Source organism: Protomyctophum bolini, assembly GCF_963924005.1.
Source record: "Protomyctophum bolini genome assembly, chromosome: 16".
Lineage (NCBI taxonomy): Eukaryota > Metazoa > Chordata > Actinopteri > Myctophiformes > Myctophidae > Protomyctophum > Protomyctophum bolini.
This window is the reverse complement of record NC_137877.1, coordinates 24,776,331-24,794,403: the sequence shown is the minus strand read 5'-3', so window position 1 is coordinate 24,794,403 and position 18,073 is coordinate 24,776,331. Positions and strand designations below refer to the sequence as shown.

At 42.2% G+C, this 18,073-nt stretch overlaps 1 protein-coding gene across 5 annotated transcripts in view; it reads right to left on the bottom strand.

Annotated features, from left to right (window-relative positions):
* itgav (integrin, alpha V) overlaps positions 1-18,073 on the bottom strand; it is a 52,055-nt gene that overhangs the window by 22,220 nt on the left and 11,762 nt on the right. For all 5 annotated transcript variants that reach the window (XR_013965491.1, XR_013965492.1, XR_013965493.1 and 2 more), the window contains exons 3-10: positions 7,066-7,157; positions 6,833-6,947; positions 6,641-6,702; positions 5,768-5,816; positions 2,696-2,818; positions 2,465-2,509; positions 2,329-2,372; positions 2,120-2,176 (exon numbers count right to left, since the gene is read on the bottom strand). Coding sequence is in view for 1 of the 5 variants with exons in the window: in XM_080785441.1 (XP_080641567.1) it covers positions 2,120-2,176; positions 2,329-2,372; positions 2,465-2,509; positions 2,696-2,818; positions 5,768-5,816; positions 6,641-6,702; positions 6,833-6,947; positions 7,066-7,157 (587 nt within the window). In the remaining 4 variants the exon portion in view is untranslated. The remainder of the gene's footprint in view (positions 1-2,119; positions 2,177-2,328; positions 2,373-2,464; positions 2,510-2,695; positions 2,819-5,767; positions 5,817-6,640; positions 6,703-6,832; positions 6,948-7,065; positions 7,158-18,073) is intronic.

Here is an 18,073-nt window from a genome sequence, read left to right as displayed (position 1 = left end):
CATTCCCGGCCTCAACCGTTCATTGGAAAAGAGTGAACCTCTGATTCAGAACAATCAACTGCTAAAACAAGATTTGCTAATTGTATGCCAAAAGGGATTTAGATTGTGACACACAGTAGATAAAGCATGGTTACATTGAAATTCTGTGTTATTATGGGGTAGAACAAATGCCTAAACAAAGTAAGATGTGTTGTCTTTGGGGTCTGATTCACCCCAATGTTTAGCAATAAAACCCATATTTTATTATCCAAAGTCTAAATGCCACAGGTACAATTGTAAAAACATGGCGGCAGTGGCTCAGGAGGTATAGAGTGGCTGCTTTGGAATCGGAAGGTTCCCGGTTCAATTCCTCACTCCTCTCCCTGTGTTAGTGTCGAAGTGTCTTTGAGTAAGACACTTAACACTCGTCCCCACACGTCTCTAGAATTACTCCCGTAGGAAGCCCATGACATCTGGAGACGTCTTAGGGTCTATTTTCATTATATAAAACTGGATCGCTAAAATCGTGCATGCTCACTGCCGTTCACTTCCTTGTTTACGGCCCGACTAAACTGTCTATTCTCTCTGAATCCATGTCGCTCTCCATGGTTTTGATTACAACGGCAATGTTCTGTCCTCATTTCTGACTTAACCAAGAATCTCGTTTGGAATATAAATGCTTCTAGAGAGAGTTCAGATGTGACAGCGCGAGGTAGTAACTGAAGATTATGCCAGTTTTGGGGGTAATGGAAGGTGGGGCTTTTCAGAGTAAAATCTGCCTCATCTGCTGGGCACTCTAGCGTCTTTATTTTTGAAATATTCCGGCACATTGGAAGTGTTAACTGCTCCCAATAGGTTGGTGGGTGCCTTGCGTGGTTTCCTCTGCCATGCTCGTGTGAATGTGTATGTGAATGGGTGAATCTAAAGCACTTTGGATCAAAGTGCTATATAAAGGAACCATTTACCATTAATAATATTCTTTAAACAATATATATATTATATAATGTAACATAACAAAAAGTATTACAAACAGCATTGCTGTTGCTATTGATTGACCCAAATTGATATCTAAAGGTTAGGTCCACCCTAAAGAGTAAGACCTTGTAAATGATGACTGTCACAGACAAAGTACCCCAAACATTCGGCTGGTGGCCGAGTGTGAATCTCCCTCTAGCTGGCAAGTCTATGATGATTTTGACAGTATCAGAGTTCAGTGAGTTAACCAAAGAGTCTTTAGTGGAAACGGAGGCTGACTCATCACCACCACAACCCAATGAAAGGAAGGAAGGGGAGAGAGAGAGAAATAGACAGACAGACAGACACATCCAATGGTTGGGTGCTGATGAACGACAGAAGGAGAGAGAGAAAGAGAGATAGAGATAGAGATAGAGATAGAGATAGAGATAGAGAGAGAGAGAGAGAGAGAGAGAGAGAGAGAGAGAGAGAGAGAGAGAGAAACAACTGGGAAACAGGAGGGTTGAGTCAGGAAAGTGAAGAGGAACACCCTATGATTACTACAACTTTAAATCCTGGAGAGAACATCTCTCTTTCTCTCTCCTCCACCCTTCCACCCCCTCTCCTTTCATTACCTTGCATCTCTCCTCCACTTCCTCCCTTGCTCCACCCTCTCTCTCTCTGTGTCTCTCTACCTCCCTAGTCCCTCCCCATTTGTTTGGCTGACAGCAGGGCGTTGGTGGTTTCCATCTTGTGGACCCAGCCTAGCATACTGCAGAAAACAACGACGCGTCCTCACATTCCTCTGCTCCGAAGCCTAAACGAAAGCCCACTCAGATATCCTGCATAATGGGGGGGTGATGATGATGATAAAGGTGATAAAATAATAATCATAGTGATCATTACCTCCACTTAAACATTCGATAGAAAGAGCAGATGGCTGCAATTTGTTTTACAATTACAATGCCAGGAAAATGTAATGCAACTGTGTTGCTGTTTCAAACCACTTTAACCTTGCTGACCCCGTCTTGGGCAAACACTTTCAAAATATTAAATAAATAGCGAACATCGCAGATCTACAAGTTCAAGTACGACGACGTATAAAGGGCTTTAGAACTGAGGGATAGATGATTCATGGATAATTTACTATGAATGTGCTTGGACATCAAAGCATCCAGCCTCTCACCTGTGTTCCTGTGAAGTTCACCACAGACTCCATGTTCAGACCGTTGAAGATGTTCACCTAGAGGAAGAAAAACAAATGTCTGTCAGTGTGTGTGTGTGTGTGTGTGTGTGTGTGTGTGTGTGTGTGTGTGTGTGTGTGTGTGTGTGTGTGTGTGTGTGTGTGTGCGGCTGTGCGCGTGTGCGTGTGTGCGTGCGTTATTATTCACTTACGTATCCGAGAGCTTTGTCTCCCCTTGGCACTCCAGTGATGTAGTCTATTTTTAATGTGGACAAGAACACAAAAGTTAAGATTTATTCTAAAAGCCACTTCCACTGGTATAAATGTGATGTGATGAGACGTCCTCACCTTCTTCTCCATCTTGGTTGAAATCACCTACTGTCACAGAGTATCCTGACAAACAGAGACATGCCATTACATTGAAATAAGGATTTAATTTAATTTAACACTAGTCAGTATTGTGGTCAAAAAAGGTATTCAAAGTGTGCGTGTGTGTGTGTGTGTGTGTGTGTGTGTGTGTGTGTGTGTGTGTGTGTGTGTGTGTGTGTGTGTGACTGTGTGTGTGTGTGTGTGTGTTACCCAGGTAACTGTCATCGTAGGTTGCACCAGCTGACTTGGTGGACAAGGTGTTTGCATAGCCGGTGATGAATTCATTGTTAAAGCGGGCGAAAATCTCTGACAAGTCATCAGATATCAACTGACCTGAGACAGACAAACAAGAACAGAATGGAGTAGAGCAGCGGTTCTCAAATAACTCATTTAGACCTGCAACATCTATATGCCGTTATACCTTTAAAGCCGGGAACACCTAGTGTATGTGTAGTTGTTGCTACATTTGACTTTGTATCATATTGTTTTGGAATTCAAATAATCGGTATATCGATTTTAAATCATTGCATTATCTCCATGAATTAACCAATATCGTTTGTGTATCGTATTGTCAACCATGTATCGTGATACGTATCATATCAATGTTCAAAACGCATCGTTACCCCTAGTATTGTATATAGCAACATCAAGTGTTTTAGAACACATTTTTAGATTGGCCTGTTAAACTGTCCCTCATTTTGCTTGGACCCCTTGGAACCCCTCACGGACCCCTAGTGGTCCTTGGACCCCTTGGAACCCCTCAAGGACCCCTAGTGGTCCTCGGACCCCACTTTGAGAACCACTGGAATAGGGCAGAGGAGAGTTAGCCACATTCAACGTCCATGCTTTACGTTTGTTTACAAGGACAACCGCAGCACAGAGAAGCTTACGCGCAAACACACACACACATGCCTAATTACAACATCCACACATCTGCCACAGAGTTTTAACAGCACCCCTTTCTGATTAAAAAACTAAAAAACAAGAAAAAATAAAAACAAGGCTCTGGTGCATCGTGTATGAGTGTTGACTCAACAGGAAACAGTAATTAGGCTAACACACCCCTGGAGGAGTCATGCCAAGAGAGAGGGGGGGGGGTGTGGAAGAGAATATAGTTAACAGCCATGCTGTCACTTGTCACACCAGACACACACACACACAGTCACACAGTCACACACACACACACACACACACACACACACCTAGATTACCACAGTACTCACACAGTAACCAGGCTAAACTCTAACCTGCTCACTTTGTTGTTGCCAATTAAACGCTTAAGGCAATGATGCAAGGGATTTAAAAGTTTGAGGTCATGCCGAAGGAATAGGAATTGGGACTAAATCCGTGTGAGTCTGACTTATGAGGCAGTAAGATGGAACAGTTTCATGCGCAATATATTTTGGGTTTTTTTGTCAGGTGAAAACCTGACTGACATCTACTTGTGAAATGTAGACGACAGTTCGCCACCTAGTCGACTCCAGGGTTGCCAAGTCTGCTTATTTCCAGCAAAACTTGGATTGTTTTTTCCCCACAGTTGCTTGCCTGGTTTTTGGAGGTTGGTTAGCAACACTGGCAACAACCTCGCGATTGGCTGCTTCTAGCCAATGGGACAGCAAAGCGGCCTCTGGGCAATGGGAAGCATAGATATATGTCTATGCTCGTCGAAAATAGCAGGTACAAGCTCACAACACTTTGTGTTTGTGTATCATTCAACCCATTGTGAGCTTGTAAATCTGCCATTTTCAGCGTGCGAAACAGGCGTAGTACAAGTACAACGGAGCATAAAAAAGCATAATCCTCTAAAGCTTCCAAAATAGTTTTTCCTTGGACTAAGCCGACTTTCCACTACGGCTCCTCTAACTTTGTCTAAATTCATCTTGCAACTTCTCTCCCTACGGGAGGGCTGACCACACCACCACACAGGACCTGCTGATCCCAGCAGCACTCAAACCACCCACAGCATGGGACAAAGAGCTGCTACCGTGCCAGGCTGGCAAAAATCACTGGAAATATTTTTAGCTTCTAGCAGCGGTTGGAGAGCACACGGTTAGCAACATGCAAGGCTGTCAGATTTTGGATGACATGTTCTTTAGCCAAATCATTTGAAATGGGTCACCCCTATTGTGGTGCCTGATCGGCACTGAGATATCCATCCGTGTGTTATTTATTGTGTAAGTCGCTCATGTTATGTTTATATCCACCTGGATATACTTTTTGAAGGATTCCACAATGATTTCCATACGGAAGGAGGATACTATAAAGGACCTGAATAACCTCAGGCCTGTGGCTCTCACCTCTCTTGTGACGAAGGCTAAGGAGAGGGTCATTAAAAACCGCATCATCAAGGCGGCAGACCCACTCACAGATGGACCCACTCCAGTTTGCATAGCGTGCAGTCAGAGGGCTCCACAACAAAATTACTGACATTTAATAATTTTTTATATTTTTTTCTTTTTTCTTTACACGTCACAAAGTGACGTTGTAGATCTGCTATTTCAGATTTGGAAAATGTAAGGATATATTTAAACAATTTTAATAAAATCCAGGTTTTCAAATTGATTATAAAATGTTGCTCTTTCTGACAAAATATAGTTAAAGGCATTGGTAATCGGTGGTATAGGAATCTCTGAAATCGGGACTGTCATTGGATCCAAAAATCTGGCATCGGACGTGCAAAAGCATCCAATATTATATGACATCCATAAGCATCTGGAATCCTCCAACACTACAAACAGGTGTCTGGACACCTGTTTACAGACATTCAACACCCTGCAGCCACACATTCCTCCCGAGAAACTCACCACCCACTTTCGCCTACATAGATGACCGACTAATGTGGAAAATAGACTCTCTGCTGTCCAGCAACACATTCTCCGACATCCTACAGTACCTTCAACTGTCTGGTTCCATACCCGGTCGGAGTGAACACTCTCACACCTGTTCTTCATCCTCCATGCAGAGGAGGCTATCCAGTTCCTTAAAGTGATATTCCACTTCCGAAAAAGATGGTCATTTTATCGTCTATTCAGCAACACCCCGGACAGTTGCTTGATTTGAGCAGCCCCACCCCCAGCCCACGGTAGCCCACTTCCTACACAAACCCATTGTAACTTCAAACTGCATTTTAACCATGATAGATTCATCAAAAACACCCGTCCTTGTTTCTGGTATTGTTCTTCCAATACATGAGGTGCCCGTGCTATTTCAATAACTTTTTTCATTTTTGGAAAATGAGCATGCACGCATGCACAGACACACAGACACACACACAGTACTCACCCTGCCAGTAGAAGCTGCCAGGTCCTCCCACCACCACTTTATGTTTGTTCTGTAACAGCAGGGAAAGACAAGAGCCGCTATTTTATTATCGTTCCATTCATCAACCCATCATTTCCATAAGGGACAGTTTACTGTGATGAACAGGCCTGTCATGGGATAACATCCCAGGAAAATCTCACCATTTTGGGAGGCAGACTTTGGTTCGACATAGCATTGGTCTGACCGGATTAAGTTTGGTGAGGGATGCGTTAAAACGACCGGATTAAGGTTGGTGAGGGATGCGTTAAAACGACCGGATTAAGGTTGGTGAGGGATGCGTTAAAACGACCGGATTAAGGTTGGTGAGGGATGCGTTAAAACGACCGGATTAAGGTTGGTGAGGGATGCGTTAAAACGACCGGATTAAGGTTGGTGAGGGATGCGTTAAAACGACCGGATTAAGGTTGGTGAGGGATGCGTTAAAACGACCGGATTAAGGTTGGTGAGGGATGCGTTAAAACGACCGGATTAAGGTTGGTGAGGGATGCGTTAAAACGACCGGATTAAGGTTGGTGAGGGATGCGCTGCTCCGTGCTTGTGGTTATGGTTAGGTTAGCGTTTGAGGTAGGTTGTTGTTCGGACCAATGGTATGTGGAACTAAAGCATGCACCCACCGCTATAGGTTTATAATATATAGAAGAATCTTAGAACAGGACAAAGTTACTAGTCACAGGGATAGGGAAATCCCCACACTTTTGAGCGCCTGACGTCACCACTGTAGTTATATCAATCATGTTTGATTGCTTAATTAGGATATTATCAAGCATGTGCCTAATGCGTATGTGTTCTGATTTACTTAGTTGCATAGTTTTTTCTTTTTGATTCAGTACCCACCTTGATAAAATCAGCACTAAAGCCAGCCTGGCAGAATCCTTGGCCTTCTGGTGTGTTCGATTCTGTTCGCAGAAACAAGATGGAGGGAGGGAGAGAGAGAGAGATTATAAGATTACTCATAAAACTACTCATCTTTTTTGAGAAGCAGGAAAAAAATAGGACAAACTAAAACGCTGTCGCAGCATCACTGACTTGATCTGCACGGTGAATACTCCACCACCTGACCGCCCTTCTTCAAGAAACATGTTCCCACCGGCTCCCTGTCTGAAAAGCCCAGGGTTGACCACTGGTAGAGGGGAGCACACGCCTGCAGGGAGACATTCATTCACACAGTCAAATACACATGTTCATTGAACACCAAAAAGTAAGTGTGTGCGTGCGTGCGTGCGTGCGTGCGTGCGTGCGTGCGTGCGTGTCATTCTCACCAGGATATGCTCACCATCAGAGCGTACAGAAGCACCAAACCACTGTTTGGATTTGAATTCCATCTGATGTCCCTCTGGACTCCTCCTGTCATCTAGAGAAAGACAGAGCGAGAGAGAGAGAGAGAGAGAGAAAGAGAGAGGGTCACATCATGTAAACACAAGATCCACAATATATAATGTGAAACAGGGAGGGGGGGGTCATTAACCAAAAATATCAGCTCTACAAGTTTGCTGAATGTAAAGGGTCAGCTGAATGTGCTAGAGAGACAGACAGAGACATCCGTGTGTCATAATAATTATAATAATAATACAAACGAAAATAGCCACTGTGCCAAGTGTGTATGGAACCTTTGTTGCTATCGGCCCCGTCTCGACCTCAGAGGAAAGAGGAATTGTCTCCTGTGTCACAGCTATTAAAGTGTTGCAGAATATAGACAATTGGTGTGTGGGGCTGCAACAAATTCAGCAGTTATCCATTTAGGAGCGGCTATTCATAAAATGAAAATAGCTGGCCAACTTTAAGGTCAGGTCAGGTTAACTCAGTTAACGTTCCATCACAAAGGTAAAGATGATGTAAGTGCCAAAAGGTGATCAAATCGTGGATCTTGGGATCCACATGCAGGGTACTGATCGGTGCAGCAGTTTAAGAGATTAGCTCGGGACACTTGCAGACATTTTACAGACGGCTATTATCCTGACTGGCTAAGGCCATAGTGTAAAAATTCCAAATTGCCACAGTGTATCTGTGAAGTACTATCAAACCAACAACACAGACATTTGCACATAGACAATTGTTCCTCTATTCAAGAAATGGCTACCTATTAGTCTGTGCTTTGTGCGACAATATCACAGCATCAAGTTCAGCTTAACATCAATATATTTTTTCATCATTATTTATCATCCAGAACAATAACTTTTTGTAAAATGTACAGACAGAGGCAGAGCAAAGTTTTGCTGAGCAGGCGAACAGAGATGCAGGGTGCCAGATCTATCTAAAAGATGCAACAAATGTGTGATTATGGATTTACAATTCACTAGTGCTTCGTGCTGATAACACTGGCGGACATGCCGCGACACCACAAACATGTTTTATGCAGAGTAGGAGCATGAATTCACTGACACAAATGGTCTAAACTGTACACAACTTGTACCGCTATGTTGCTAACTTCATACTCTCTGTGCTGGCCTACTCTCTGAGGCTCAGACAGCCACCCCCTCACCACTAAAACATTAAAAACGGAATGGGTTGGGCATTCCAAAGAGGTTGTTTCCAACATGGAATTAACAAAGTACTGCATGTGCAAGCGAGCTGACAGGCATGCGGACCAAAAGCAGTGGCCTGGGGCTATTGTCTGAGTGGTCTGTCAGAATGAGGGGCAATCAGCTGCACCCCCCAAAAGACACCTTGCTACCAAGGTTCTGTGGTGGGGGGTTACTGAAACTAAAAAGTAAACATTTAATAACATGTCCAAAGGCTAATTGTGAGTTTATTAACTTCACTACCATGCAGATTGGTTAAACATATGTTTTATTCATTGATATAAGTCCCAGATTGCAGAGAGTACAGAGATGCAATGACAGTTGAGTTGACCAAAGTTTGGACAACTTTCATTCATATTCTACAATGGCAGCTTATGCTAAAAGCAGGGTCTCTCTCGTCACAATTCATACAGTAAATGATGAACCTCGATGTGCTTTGTATGAAAGATAAACGCAAAGCCTTGAAAGAAGCAGCTGTGTGTTCTTTTTACCCACCGCCTCCTGAGAGCGTGCATGCGTGCGTAAAATCCCTCCCATGTTACTCAATCTCTGTGGAATGGCTGAGTTGTGTGTATAGGACAAGCAGGAGTGAGAAGCAAATGGACATGTAAGCTGAAGAAAAAACAATACTATCGCTTACAACTTAATACACATGGGCACGTGCCAGGATTTGAACAAACACACAGACAGTCTAAAAATGGTTCCGCTTGCTTTGATAGCCTTTGTTCCAATAGCCAGGCATTAAGACTATAAGCATTATAGACAGATAGAGTGACTCTACAAAGAATAGGTGGAGCCACTACGACATTGCTTGAAAGAATAGAAAGATAGGTTGCTTGAAAATAATGTAACATCATAACCACATTGCAAAATCCTGAGTGCTAATTTAACTCTGATGGCTGCTACTGAATGTGCATATGCTTCACTAATATTCTGGAATGCTGAGTTTGTATTACATAACCACTCTAGTACAAAAATATTAAGTTATTGGACATGTTAACCACTTTAATAAAAACATTAAAAGAAATAGAAGATCTACAAGCTCAGACCACATCTGAGCTAGTTAGTAGACCTGACCCAAAATAGGAACGCCAGGGAGAAAGTCGTTAAAGAAATGATATAATATAATAATCTTCTATAAATATTTACCTCTTTAGGATGTTCAAAATCATTCTGAACCATGGATTTAACAAAACCACGACTTATATCCTGTGTTTCCTTACCCTGCTGGAAAGTATACACATACTATGTGTAAACTGTGTATATACTTTACTTTGTATGTGTATATGTTCTGCGGCCAGCAGTAGAACATGGTGATAATGCTGGGAAGCTGCCATTGGCCATAGTACTGTGGCTGTATTGGGCATCTCTCGGTGGGGGTGTGTTTGTGTTTTGTTGTTGCACTCGACAGCAGCACACCTTCAAAATAAGCAGGCAGGTTACCTGATTCTAATTAAAGGCAATGCAGCGAAACATAGCATTTGGATTCAAAGTATAGTGTTGGGGTTCAACAGCCAAACTCTGGGCAGTTTTGGCAGGAATTAATTGTGGAATAATATCTTATATTTAATGTTAAGCAGACCCCACTTTCTTATTATGTTGTTCATCCATGGTGATCTAGCGCAGTCTGTGAATGCTCCCAGAATCAACGAAGAAGAGTATACACCCAGAAATCATGTGATCACAAGTTTTTTCAGCTGGTTTAGGATAATGCTAAAAATAAACTTTTCTCTGCTTGCTGGTGGTTATTGGCCATAACAAGCCAGAATCAACTGCCCAGAACTATGGAACGGATTATCACGACAGCACAGTTGACTCTAGAACACTATAATTTATGATGAATTTTCAAAGTTTCGTGAAAACTGAAAACGCCATGAATGGCTGGCAAGGGCAGCTATAGATGATGTTTTAACTCTCGCAATCAATAAGTTCAAGTTCAGTGCAATCAAGGTCATATTCTTTTGTAAAACTAAAAGGCAGGCAGAAATGTGCAAGTGAATTTTAGGATTTCCCTAAACCTCATACCCAGAGCTTCCAGGAGCTCTGGCTCTTTGAAGGTGTCAGAGCAGGCAGGTCATCCAAGTTTCAGATTAGTTTTAATTGGCCAATCACAAGATGCATAACAGACCAGCAGGAAGTGGGCTCCGCCGGTTTCAACTTGATTTCCGGTTAGTCATCCCCGGCAATGCAAACTCGGCAAGGAGGCATTCCCCATTCCCAAACCATTGTGGTCAGTGGACAAAAAGTACATTTACACCACACAGGGTATACCCAGCTCTCAACGAGACAAGCCTGGACTCAGTATGTTGGTTAAGGTTGAAACAGTGTGAGCTAACAGACCTGCAACTAGCTAGCATGCCTGCCTCAGCCTGCCCCTCGACCTGCACAGCTGTGAGGTAACAGAAGCCTGGTATGGCGTCCTGTACAAACACAGGCAGAGAGATGGCTGCCTGGAGGGCTCAGATATGGCAAACTCATCTAGGCATGGCACGCCATGTACTAATTCAACATTTTAAACGGTCTACATTTAAAATAAAACTGTACACAAATGTGTGTACAGTTTTTTTTAATAGTGACACAAAATAGATGAATGACAGCGTAAATGAGATTGAAACTTATATTTAAAATATATCAAAACTGAAAATTGATGAACAGAATTCCTTAAAAGTGGACTATGTGTCAACTTCTAAACTATAGGATTACATGTTCAACATTCATGTTTCCAACAGCTAAATGTTCGGACTCATCTCTTCCTTATTCTATTCCTTAAACTTAAAAGGGAGCCACAGACAGACAGACAGCACTGCATAAGCCTGTGTGCTCCATAGGAATGTGCAGTTCCACACACATACTTGTGCAGCACAGCATCAAACCACAGCTTTTAAGATATCAAATACATCAGATAGTTAGCATCCTCCTCTGCTCGTGGCCTGGGGCCAGCTGAACAAAGCTGAATTCAACGTTAGAGAGTACAAAGCCAGTTCTAAGCCATGATTTACCGGTATTACTTAAATAAAAAGGGCATTGCAACACACCTAGCTACAACCACACAGCTAAATATTTAAGTCTATACACAGCTCACACGTAAGTCACACACTGAGGCTAACATGCCATTTCCCTGCAAAATTGTATTAATCATTTTGGTGGAGAACATTCATACGAATAGTTGAAGTGTCTCTGTGCCCACAATTCAAATGTGAGGGTGTGATCATGGTAAATAGGGGTTAATCGAACTAATTTGAATATAATTTACATCCCACGGGGGAACTTGAGTTCTTTGCGTTGATTACCTTTTCATAATTTAAAACTTGATTCTCAATTATTCTTATATATAGATATGCAATGGCTCACTTGACTAAAAATGTAAACATAAAGCCTGGTGATTTGGTGGATATATCTAGCTCACTTGGAGTGTGGTAATAGTGACAACAAATCTCTCCCTCTGTTTGATGATTGGCTGGGTGTCAAGTAAGGATTTTACGCCCAGACTTGGGAATGAGGTCACACTCTTACAAAAACAAAGACTGAACTGATCCTACAGCAGTGGTTGAATGATAGATAGATTGTCTGTCTGTCTGTCTGTCTGTCTGTGACTCTCCATAGTCCATACATACGGACAATCACCTGCTTAGTCAACTGACAGAGAATCTACGAGACAGAAACGCAGGAAGGAGACAACCATCGAGGCAGAAGACACACAGACGTAAATACAAAGAGCACAGTAAATAGGCAACACATGAAAGAAGTTATGCCCACAGAACATGTGCACTGCAGAAGAATGGATGTTAGACCAAGGCGTGTACGATGTCTTCACCACATGATGGGTTTGGGACAGATTGGGACCCATCACCCATGTCTTCTACGAGTCAACTCAAGTTAGTCAACTCGATTCAGTTAGTCATAATTATATTGAGGCAATAACCGTCCAAAAGGTAATACAACAGCTTTCTAGAGGTGTGCCTAATTGAGTCATGCGTTCAGCATTGTGTTGTTGACAAATTTGTGGACACACTGGACAGAGTGACACATACACAAAAACAGACAGACAGACTCATTACAAGTTTCACAACTCGCTTCAGCCCTCTCCCCGCCCTTCCTCTCTCCAGTCACTCCATGCAACATGGATAACAATACTGTGTGCCTGCCCACAAACTAACTTGAACTGAATTCTTGCAACCTAAACCAAGACTGTGTAACGTCACAATCACAACCTCCCATTATCTACACAGCAATAATTGAGATTTCATCACGTTCACTCTGGTTACACTTTATATACTTTTCTTTACAGCCTTTTGAGATTTTTTGCATTGACAATAAAGTAACTTAATTGAAGGAACTGCTCAAGTTGCCTTCTCCATTTGGTGCCCTTAGTCCTAACTCCCCGACAGCTGAATTTATGTACCTGTATATGCTCGTTCTTAAACGCAGTGTAATAGATAGCGTGAGTGAAGCTCCAACGATACAGTAATATAGATTTAAGGAGGCAAGCGAGTAGGACAAGAACTAATTAAACATTTGAATGACACCACTGGGAAAACAAATGGCAAACATTGGACCACATGAGCGCATTCCAGAGGCCTCTTTCTGTTTGTTTTTTGTTTTATGAAAGCCCTGGCCACTTTCCAGTGACTTGATTTTAATTGAAAGACGTGCCGAGTAAAGCTGCCTGTGGGATAATGAAGATGCATACTTTACATTTCCTTGTTGAGTTTGTTCGGAGAGCTAGAGTTAATAAAATGGGGTACATCACTTGCTGTTTGCACACGGTCATAAGGGAGTGATTGTCAAGATGCATGTTTCAACAAGGGGTAGAGAATTCCATTTGTAACTCGGAGAGTGTACAACTACAAATGTAGCCAAACGGGCGTGAGGCACGTTAACCTCTCCGGGTCCATTTGCTTGGTTGCCTGCATGGCTAAGATTGCCTTCCAATGTTTGCAGGATTGGTCTATTTTGAACAAAATGCCTCAAATCTAGAATACAGCATGCAATTGCAGTGAAATTATGCACGCACATTCCCACTAGGCAGAGGAAGAAATGGCACTTTTAAAAAATGTAATCGGCCTCATGGTGGCGCTATAACAGGCCTATTTATGCGCTTACAACTGCACCGCTTTGTATGCACACTCCCTAGAGGCCAAGGAAAACCCTTTGCCCTGCATTTTCCACATCTGCCTGTTTAGTGTTAAACAGTTATAGCGCCATCATAAGACCAGATTTGCTAAACACATTTCTTTATATTAATATTACTCGAAAGGATTTTATCCATACATCACGCAAATTGGTATACACTACCTCTATAGTCATGCGTTCAACACAGATCTGTTTGAGTTTTTTCATATATCACTCAGACACATTTTGTCCAAACATCAAAAACTCTATTATCCTGGTGGAGACCTGTGACCTGAAGGGCACATTGTCTAGTTCACTCAATTATTTCAATGAATACAAAATGTATTTTAATGAATCTGTATGGTAATGTTTTGTGATGTTGATGATTTGTATATACTATATGGGTGTGTCTGGAATTTAATTTAAAGTACAATAGAGCAAGTACATCTGTACATGCTAGTACTGTAGGTGTGTATACAGTACGTAGTATAGTATGTGTACAGTGGTTGAACGTGGTCTCCCTCCCTATAGTCTTTCAGTGAGACTTTTAGACTCTGGTGTCGGCTAGTGCACTGGTTCCCAAACAGTGGGCCGGGACCCATTTGTGGGTCATGGGAACATTGTTATGGGTCACTTTGTTTTTTGAGGGGCGCCAGCCCCTCCTATGTCCAGCTTTGAGAGTTTGTGTAAACACAAACATTGTCCTAACACAATCATTGAATTCCATTGCAATGAATGGCCAGTTTTGAGTGTTTGTCCTAACACAAACATTGAATGCCATTGGCAATGAATGGCTAGTTGAGTGTTGAATGCCAATGACCAAGAGGCAATGCCTTATTGGCAGAGAGGTCAGTTTGGTCTGATGTGGGAGACCCAGGTTTGAATCCTGAGTGGATTGCAGCTTTAACACTGAGGAATTGACTGTGTATGTATGTGACTATCCAAGGCTGTCCCTCCCAGGGTCTGGCAAAACAACAACAACAACAACATATGCCTGACAATGGCTGGACAGACAGAAGGTAAACAGTGAGTCAGGCACACACTAGCCTCGGAAACCCAGACGTATTTATTTTTTAACAGTCACTCAAGCATGATCTTTTGCGCGTGTGCACTGTGCACATGCATACACACAGAGTAACAACAACAAACATTTTCTGCAACATAGAAACACATACTCAAATACAATTTCCTTCTATACAGCACATATACAAGAGTGCACACACTATTTCCAGTCAATTCTCTTTTCTAGGGCAGTAATGCTTTGACCAGGCATTAGGTCAAATGAACAACAAAGAGTTCTATTGTGGCAAGAGAACAGCCACACGCACGCGCACGCACGCACAGTCGCACCGTCACACACACACACACACACACACACACTTTATACTCCTACTGTAACAAGACTAGGCCAATCTAGACAAGGGCCAACAGACAAGTGTATGATAATAAACTCTAGTGGACAACAGTACATACAGTATAGTATAAATAATAGTGTGGTCTAAATATAATACTACTGTACAGACTATGTACAAATGTTTCCCACAGACTTGTTGGCACCGACTATAGTAGTCACTGCAGACGTATGATACAGCGCACGCGTGAGAAAACACACGTTTATGCACGTGCATCAGAAAGAATGATAGTGACAAATTTATGACATTTTAACAGAATATCTCAATGAATGTGACAATATTTTGGCCACGAGTATGGTGCGTAAGATATTTACACACACATGTGTGTGTGTGTGTGTGTGTGTGTGTGTGTGTGTGTGTGTGTGTGTGTGTTGTATCAGAGGGAAACAGTTTTAATGTTGTGTTGGGTGATTTGCAGAGTCACTGTGGTGATATTTCTGTCATCATTTGGTGTGTTTGTGTCCATCAGCCATAGTGTCACTTCTTCGTGTTATCGTGTGTGTGTGTGCGTGTGCGTGTGTGTGTGCTTGCGTGTGAGTGATGGTTACATTATGTCAACTGTTGTCTGCTCTCAGAAGGGTCTGGGCTGAAGCGCTGCTCCTCTATAGGCAGGCTAAGATTGGCAGTGGTCTGCTAGAGCTAGACAACCACAGAATACCAACGAGGCTTGAACCATCTCACTGCAAAACATTGCTGTCTCTCTCGCGCGCAGCCTAGTCGTTCACTCCTCACACATCTCTCCTCCAAGTGTATCTCTGCTTCTCTGGCCTCACATCCATCTCCCAAATTTCTTTAACTCTAGCCTCTTTTCCATAAGGGTTCGTATAGGCCAAGTGAGGGTGTGCTGTGCCATGCCTCTCCGCGCCAGGCTTGTGTGTGAGCCATTATAATTTGTTTGTGTTTCCACTTGTCGTGGAAACACAAGAAAAACTACAGTGATGTTGAGTATGGGATAACACAACAGCATATTACAATTGACATTGAGGTTACAGCTACACAACTTTACAGTCAATTGTACATACAACTGAAAGGTAATGGCCTGTAGAATGAGATTTACACAGCTACAGTATATCAGAAACTGTAAAGTAAAGTAGCCTCGGAGAAGAAGATATCTACTATATATATATATGGTAGTGCGATAAAGAGAGAAAGAGATTAGTCTCAATCCAAATACACATAATATGGAACCTCAGCAACCCTAACTGTACCTGAATAGACTGTAATGAAACGTGATAACATACAATTAAGTGCCACTGATGAATGTCTGTCTATAGGAAACAACTGTAGTGTTATATGAATAGTTGTGGAATTGTACATGTATTGTTGTCTCTCCTCAACTGTAGGCAGAAGAAAATATTTTGATATGCATTTTCAATCTCAAAGTTTATTGTCACAGCACATTTACATTTAAAAGAAAGGTAAAATAGAGAAAAGAAGATTTTGTGTTGACTCTCAGGGTTCTTTCTCATCAGAGGGCGTAAAACCAATAATCGAATACCAATGACAATAACCCCCCCCCCCCCCCCCAAGAGACCCAACGGATCAGTTTGGCTGAGCACTGTTTGCCAAATCTGTAAAACAGCCAACAGCCAAACAGAACCAAACCGTGCACAAATTGAAATGCAGTTTGCAGTGATTATAACCATGCTCAGAACTGGTGCACTGGAGGACCTTTTTGTCACTCTCACCACTCCATGGGTATCAGAATGCTTTTCTTGTCATTGGGGAAATTGAGTGTTCAGTATGTTCCCATTTTGTGCATATTGCCCAGCCATGTGTAGACTAGAGCAGGACATGAGAACAATGAATGAAAAGCTACGCCCTGCCACTCTTAAAGCCCATATTTGGAAGATTTGTTTGGGTTCATCTTGTGGTGTATCATATTGGTAAACATATCACATCATAACTCCTGTAATCGGTATATATATATGATGAGTTACTTGCCAATACCCATTCCAACTTCCAAGAAATTATAATAAAGTACAAATTAGGAAGTCCGTTTGTCTCATCTGTCTCCACTCTTCATGGGATAATATTGTGCAACCTTTGCAGCAATTCACTTTTACTGCGGGTTTTTACTTTTTACTGAATGACGACGTACTCCTCAGACAGTACAAACACCCTTCTGCAGGAATCCACCAGACAGGATGCAAGCCAGCTGAGCTGTCATTGACACCATCCCATTAAGCATGTGAGAATGCTGCCACACAAACCACACGGCAGCGATAAAATACCAGGAAACAACTGTTAGGTTTTAGATTAAAAAACAGTGTGGAGTCCCATGACAAAGACATTTGTGTCATTAAAAGTGACCCGGACGAAAAGAAGGAAAGAGGAGGTGGAATAACTACAAAATAGGAAATGTTTACTAAAAACAATATACAGATACACTGGTAAGAGGGGGGGGGGGTGTATAGTAAAATCCTCGAAAATGTATCGATTTGTAATTGTAACTAGTGTACAAATGTTACCAAATTGACCAATATTTGATTACATTTGTACACTCACCCTCTCCACCAGGGTTAAATTAACACAGAGGACTTAAATCCCCTATAAAGCATAAATGGACGGTTGTTCTTGTTGTATTATAGTGTTCTGATACTTGGTACTGTGTTCGGATACTCGGTACTGATACGTGCAATGTACTTGTATGTATGGTGTACTGCCTGCCGTAATGGTAACATAAGAGTGGAGCTGTGTTAGAGCTGAAGGCCGCTGCGCTGGCAGGCAATGATTGTGATGTCTAGTCTGTGACGTCATTAGGACATGAAGTATCCGAGATATATATGCTGCTGTAAGTGGAATAAACTTTGTGAACGTTTTGATGTGACCAAGTCTCGTGTCATGTTAATCTTCTCCCGGGCCGGCCTGTCTGTCTGTCCGCCGCCGAACCATGGAAATGCCAGCCGGGTCGTCACACACCAGAACCAGACGAGGGTCCAATACGTAGAATACAGTATAACATAACAGTTGGTGTCAGAAACGGGACAGATAAGAGGTGAGTCACTTCATATTTTACTCTTCATTAGAGAAAAGTGTCTCTCCTCTTACCTGGTAATATATAGGTTATGATGCAGGGTTTACCTTAGTTAAACCTTGTCTTTTTTTTCGTTCCCACAAGATTACATGCTTCCAAATTTCATTGGTATAGACCCTAATTGGTAATTTAACATTTAAGTGACTTATACCGTTTTTGTGTTTTTTTTTTTTTTTTTTTTTTAGTG